Below are 6,515 nucleotides of genomic sequence, written 5' to 3'. Positions count from 1 at the left end.
TTTTTTTTGTTTCCAATAATAAGCTGAGTCTCAAATTTGTGCTACTTGTTTGGTACCAACATGCAGAATGTTTCACTTATCAAATAAAGAATTATTTTGAGAAATAAATACTGACAGTAGAAAATGATAAGCAGTTCCATATATTTTTACCAAATGAATATACTCGGTATCCTTTATATATTAACAAAAACTTTCATGCCCAGCCATCGCTTGGATGCGATGCGGACTTAGGTAGAAAGAGTGAAACATCAGAATAAGTAAAGTGGCATGCTTAAAAGGTGTAAAGGCAGCTGCCATCGTCGCTCCTCGCAGTTGGGTCGAAGTTCTTGGCTTCCCGGTCGGTACAACCTTCCGGCACAGGCAAAGTTCCTTGTTGTGCTCCTTTACCTGAAATTTAATTGTTTTGAACGATCTAATGAGAAGGATGAGCTTGGATAAGCCGGAAGGACAGGTAAGAATTATAGTCAATCACGTTTGTTTATATATGTTTCAGTCCCTTTAGTTCTGGAAGTAAGCAAGTGATAAGTAAATGTAAAGTAGGTGCTGAAAATATAAGAAAGATTGTACGTAGTTCACCTCCTCCTATGCAGCTAGAGATGTTGGGTGTATGAAGAGTGTTCTAACCGTAGAAGGAACCAGTCTTCATGGCATCCTGGTTAGCATCACCCAGAGCTGCCTGGCTCATGTAAGTGTCAGCAAGCTGCACACGCTTGACATTGTCCTGCTCCTGGACAAGCATGTGGCCGTACTCCAACAACTTCTCAACTGTCATCTTTGGCTGCTCGAAGGTGACGGGTCCGTCCCGTGAGTTCACTAGCCTCTTGCCGATGTTCTCAATTCCGGTGGAGGAGACCCACTTGCGGACCTCGTCATCGTACACCCGAGCACGCAGAGCACCGAAAAAGTCTGTGCCGAATGGATGGATGTTAATATATATGGAACTTAACTGCCTCGATGAATTGCTATCTCCGGAGTGGAGTTGCAGTTGCAAGGTACGTACCGATGGATTGGCCTGGGAAGGTGTCAACGATCTTGACGACGGACTCGTCGCTGACGTTGTCAGTTTGGAAGATACCCTTGCAGACACCGATCCGGTCCTCGCGGGTGGGAGCCCAGTAGAACTTCTCCATACGGCCGTCACGGATGAGGGGCGCGTACAAGGTGGAGAAATCGTTACCCGTGACGATGATGGGAACACGGGGGTTCTCCTCCTTGTTGTACATTCCTGGGAGCTGCACGTTGGTGGGTGCATCCGCAATGTTCATGAGGGTGGCGTTCACCATCTGGTTGTTGACGGTGTACTGGGTGGTTCCACCCATCCGACCCGCACCGGCGTCGAGATCGTTGATGAAGAGGCAGCACATCTTACCCTTCTTGATCATGTCTGCAGCCTCACGGTACCGCTGCCTGATGAGCTTGGCTGGCTCTCCGGCGTTGCCACTCTCCAGCTCTCCGGCACTCATCATGATTGGGCTGTGGCAATCACGCACCATCGGATTGTCAGTAATTTGGCTGCAGGACATATATCTCTGTCTGGTAATAGATGAAAGTAACTTCTTACTTGATGCCCATCTTGGCGAAGACAAGCTCACACTGGAAGGATTTTCCTTGACCCTTGCCTCCCCAGATACCCAAGATGAGTGGGATCTGAATTTCGATTTAGCACCCAAATTACGGCCAGTTTCAGAACCAGATTGATTTTATGATTGCTAATCTGTAATTTGGGTCAAAAAATAAATGGAATAGCCACCGATCATGTTTCTGATAGATACCTTGATGTTGGGCAGGGTCATGAAGTTCTTGGAGAGGTGGACAACGAGCTTGTCCATGAAAGCCGGGGCGATGTAGAAGCCTCCCATGGTGTTGTCGAAGTCGTACTGCTTCAGGCCCTGGCTGAGGTACTCGTAGGAGCTGAGGACGGCCTCGTGCGTCCCGTCACCCATGGGAGCCTGGAAGAGGGCGTCCACGATACCCTTCCCCCTGGTGATGTCCTGCTGGTCGTCGGAGATGTCGTAGGCCAGGCCTTTCCACTTGTCCTGGTCGGTCTGCTTTCCCTCATCGAGGTCCTTGGCCATGACTGTGAACCTGTTGGCCTTGAAGCTCTTTCCATTGTAGTTCACTGCCGAGGTCACCTGCTTCTTGAGCTTCTTCCCAAGGAAGCTGGTCGGCGTGGACACCTGTATACATTACATCTACACACATGAGACGCCATTGCAGACAAGATAATAGCTAAGCAAGAGACGGTGATCAGTCGAAGCGTGGTACGCACCGGAGCTCCGACGGTGGAGGAGAAGGAAGCAGCCATCTCTTGGTCGACCTTGGAGTAGGACGAAAGCTTTGCAGGTGATCAGTAACGACTGCTGTTGCTGCTCAAAGTATGGAGGTCGAGCTATGAGATTCCTTAAATACACGTGGATTGGCGTATTGCTGCTGTGGGAGCTTGGAGGAGGAGGCGGCATACACACACCCGTGCTTGTGGATCAGCTTCCCGATCCCCCACAGGCCACACGCTGGAGATTGGGTTCTAAGCATCTTGGCCGGCCGATTGGATGACTTGGACCGTGAAGACCAAACGCTCCAGCTGGAGGTACATTTCCTGGCCATAAATCCCATGGTCTTCCCATAGCCACAGAATCTAACCCTCTCTGATCAAATCCTCTGTTGGTTCCGTGCCGTTCATTTATTTATTTTTCACCCGATGTTGGTGTATAGCTTCTAGCTTGTTTCATGAGCCAAGCTTTATCTTTGCATAACCACACAAAAATTAAAAGCTCGCAGTTGCTTGTTGGATGAGGCACCCAGGATTGTACTCTAGTTCAAGTACCACAAATATGTTGCTACCATACATATTTTGGTTTGTTGATAACCATCAAGCTAGGGATTTCATCTGGTACCACACAAATTAAGTCCTTTTGACATCAAGCACATGGGTTTTTGTACTTTTATGTACTCCAATAAAATTGCATCTTCGCATCTTCGGTAAATAAAACATCAACCATGTTAAGAGATAAGGTAGTCATGCAGTTTTTAAAATGCAATTGGTGGTACCTAGCTTAAGTTCCCTGGAGTTATCAATGTTTGGGTCAATCTATTACAACAGACCATGCATCATTGGTCTTTTTTCACGAATGCTAGCTGTTTGCCTAGCACAATCTTTGCCAATGCACCACGCTCTATCGATAATGTCCTTCTTAATTAACTTGATGCTGAATTGAAGAATCCATATCCGTATAATGGTGAAATAGATGTCATATCATGACCCCCACAGTACCTAATCAAGAAGCAGCTTCAATGGATTTCCAGATATATCTGCTAATCTTCCGACAAGTGCTAGGTACGGTATTGGGGCCAGCTCACTCGACTTGATTAGTACAAGTCCTGTTGATTTTTCCTCATGGGGAATTAATAGAGCGTGAATTCATCCACATGTTTACCGTGTACCCCATAAGAAGACGAGCCCACATACCTTTGCATGCGTCAAGCTGGTGAAATGATTAAGTGAAAAACGAGTAATTGAAGTACACAACACATACAATTTGATTTTCTTTCGAACTTACAATTCGGTTACCTGTGCGGCGATGAATCAAAAAGTTTGAGTGGCTTGGAATGAATGGATCCAATCCAAAATAGTCCAACATATATATATAGTGGATACGTCTTAGTGAAGATGGGATTCATTCAAGTGGCCTTGCCGTAGAAGGTGCCCGTCTTCATGGCGTCGTCGTTGGCGCTGCCGAGTGCCGCCTCGCTGAGGTACTTGTCGGCGAGCTGCACGCGCTTGACGTTGTCCTGCTCCTGCACCAGCATGTGCCCGTATTCCATGAGCTTCTCGATCGTCATCTTCGGCTGCTCGAACGTCGGCGGCCCCTCGCGGGAGTTGACGAGCCGCTTGGGGATGTTCTCGACGCCAATCTCGCTGACCCACTTGCGCACTTCGTCGTCGTAGACCCGCGCCCGCAGCGCACCGAAGAAGTCGATGGACTGCCCCGGGAAGGTGTCGACGAGCTTGACGACGGCCTCGTCGGGGACATTGTCGGTGCGGAAGATGCCCTTGCAGACGCCAATGCGGTCCTCCCGTGTGGGCGCCCAGTAGAACTTCTCCATGCGACCGTCACGGATCAGTGGTGCGTACAGTGTCGAGAAATCGTTGCCCGTGACGATGATGGGTACACGTGGGTTCTCCTCCTTGTTGTACATCCCGGGCAGCTGCACGTTGGTGGGGGCGTCGGCGATGTTCATCAGGGTGGCGTTCACCATCTGGTTGTTCACCGTGTACTGCGTGGTGCCGCCCATCCGACCCGCACCGGCGTCGAGGTCGTTGATGAAGAGGCAGCACATTTTACCCTTCTTGATCATGTCTGCAGCCTCACGGTACCGCTGCCTGATGAGCTTGGCTGGCTCTCCGGCGTTGCCACTCTCCAGCTCTCCGGCACTCATCATGATGGGGTTGATGCCCATCTTGGAGAAGACGAGCTCGCACTGGAAGGACTTGCCCTGCCCCTTGCCTCCCCAGATACCGAGGATGAGAGGGACCTTGATGTTGGGGAGTGTCATGAAGTTCTTGGCGAGGTGGACCACGAGCTTGTCCATGAACGCAGGGGCGATGTAGAGGCCGTCCATGGTGTTGTCGAAGTCGTACTTCCGTAGGCCCTGGCTGATGTACTCGTAAGAGCTGAGCACCGCCTCGTGGGTGCCGTCGCCCATGGGCGCCTGGAACAGAGAGTCCACGATACCTTTCCCCCTGGTAATGTCCTGCTGGTCGTCGGAGGTGTCGTAGTAAAGGCCCTTCCACCTGTCCTGGTCCGTCTGTTTCCCCTCGTCGAGCTCCTTGGCCGCCATGACCCTGACCACCCTGCTGTTGATCTTGTTGCCGCCATGGTAGTTCACTGCAGCCTGCTTCTTCACTTTCTTCCCAAGGAAGCTGGTCGGTGTCGACGCCTGCACATTTGTCACACAGTAGTCAGGCCCAGAATCAGAATTGAGTGTATGTTAGTTCGGTAACAACCGTCAGGTACGAATGCACACGTTTGAGTTGACTGTTTTTCATTTGGCTGAACTGCTCTGTTTCATCAGATCAGTTTCTCAAACAAGTTTTTCGATCGCTGACCATTTAGATATGTCTTAAGTCGAAATTTAATCGTCAATCTTGTTCAAATTATCTAGAATGGAAACTTCGAAAATCATATGCATACAGTTGTCTTGAGATGTACTTTTGAAATGTTATAACTTTATTAGTTTGTGTACCTCTAGGAAGACATGTAAATTTAGTCAAGAGGCGAAATTTACTAAGTCTGAGTGTATATATTGACATAATTATATAGGCATCTACAATATTTATTGAATAAATACAATATGAACACGTATTTTAACATGGATCTGTTGATATTAATTTTGAAGTTTTAGATTTTTTATTAAGTAGGTCAACCTTAGAAAACATTGAATTTGACTAAATTTATGTGTGCTGATTAACCAATTTTTAATTATGGTTGGATGCAACTCGTCTAGCCTCTTCCCTCCCCCTCTCCCTCTCTTTGACCTAAATCCGACTTCTCCTACTATCGCTCTTCCATCCCGCGCGGGGCAAAAGGGGGGGGGGGGGGCATGAGGCGGGATTTTACCAGGGTTCTAACTCCCGCTGCACAATTTTTATTGTCCCAAAGAGTGTCCAACCCCCTCCCCTGCTTAACTCTTGCTCTGGGTCTGCACCTGCCCACCCCCCCTCAGGCCCTCCCAAGCTTCTATGAAGCATTCAACCTAATCATCCACCATATTCCATTGTTGCCGCCCTCCCCGTGTTACCACTATTGTTTGCATTGCGATGCTTCCACTGCGACTTGACAAAAGCAAGAGCCCCTGAAGGAAATCCCCCCACTACCTCACGTTATCCCTCCTCATCTTTGGTGTGCTAAATAGCACCACCTTGCAACAACCACTCTAACCACTACAGGAAAACAGTTAGTGCCATGCCGGCAACAAAACCTTCATGGTCGTGCCATGACCATTTCCCCCCCACGGTAAGTACCTCTAGCACATAGTACAACCACTTTGCTTTCCCTTAAGACCCGCGAAGGTGACATTGTTGGACTCGACATGTATGAAAACTCACCGTCTCCAATCAAGATGACATATTGACGAGTTAGATATTGGAACGCACAAAATAAACAAGTATGCATACAAAAGTCCGTATCTCATTCAGAGAATACACCGAAATCAGCGATCATTGTAACATAAGTATCGTTAGCAAAGTTGACGAGTATAGCTAGCAACAGGCACGAAGAGGTGTGCGCTATGTACACGTACCGGCCGGGCTCCAACGGTGGATGAGAAAGCAGCAGCCATCGTAGTGTCGATCGTTTTCTTCCCGCTTCTGACGAAGCTTAATTAGTTCCTAATTAAAATTTTGTGAAGACACGCGCGTGCAGTGGTGTGTGCAAGCTCAGCTCGATCAGCTCAGGTGTACAACGCACCAGCAGATGCTGCTCGATTGAGATGAATGGATAAGGGATGCGATTGCA

The 6,515-nt window shown here is 48.5% G+C and overlaps 2 protein-coding genes across 3 annotated transcripts; both read right to left on the bottom strand.

Annotated features, from left to right (window-relative positions):
* Positions 1-111: 111 nt before the first annotated feature.
* Positions 112-2,429, bottom strand: LOC127294649 (ribulose bisphosphate carboxylase/oxygenase activase A, chloroplastic). 2 transcript variants are annotated; one of them, XM_051324510.2, is made up of 6 exons: positions 2,270-2,429; positions 1,773-2,177; positions 1,562-1,647; positions 1,001-1,473; positions 625-906; positions 112-387 (listed from the first exon to the last, which is right to left on the bottom strand). In XM_051324510.2, exons 1-6 carry the CDS (start codon positions 2,303-2,305, stop codon positions 272-274), a joined length of 1,398 nt encoding a protein of 465 aa, XP_051180470.1. In that variant the 5' UTR covers positions 2,306-2,429; the 3' UTR covers positions 112-271. The 2 variants fall into 2 exon arrangements, with proteins under 2 accessions (XP_051180470.1, XP_051180471.1); XM_051324511.2 differs by having other exon boundaries at positions 577-906; positions 2,270-2,428.
* A 1,084-nt stretch (positions 2,430-3,513) lies between these two features.
* On the bottom strand, positions 3,514-6,515 carry LOC127294650 (ribulose bisphosphate carboxylase/oxygenase activase B, chloroplastic). Its single transcript, XM_051324512.2, has 2 exons — positions 6,301-6,515; positions 3,514-4,938 (listed from the first exon to the last, which is right to left on the bottom strand). Exons 1-2 carry the CDS (start codon positions 6,337-6,339, stop codon positions 3,679-3,681), a joined length of 1,299 nt encoding a protein of 432 aa, XP_051180472.1. The 5' UTR covers positions 6,340-6,515; the 3' UTR covers positions 3,514-3,678.

The sequence above is a fragment of the Lolium perenne genome, chromosome 4, assembly GCF_019359855.2.
Source record: "Lolium perenne isolate Kyuss_39 chromosome 4, Kyuss_2.0, whole genome shotgun sequence".
NCBI lineage: Eukaryota > Viridiplantae > Streptophyta > Magnoliopsida > Poales > Poaceae > Lolium > Lolium perenne.
This window is presented reverse-complemented; position numbering and strand designations above follow the sequence as displayed.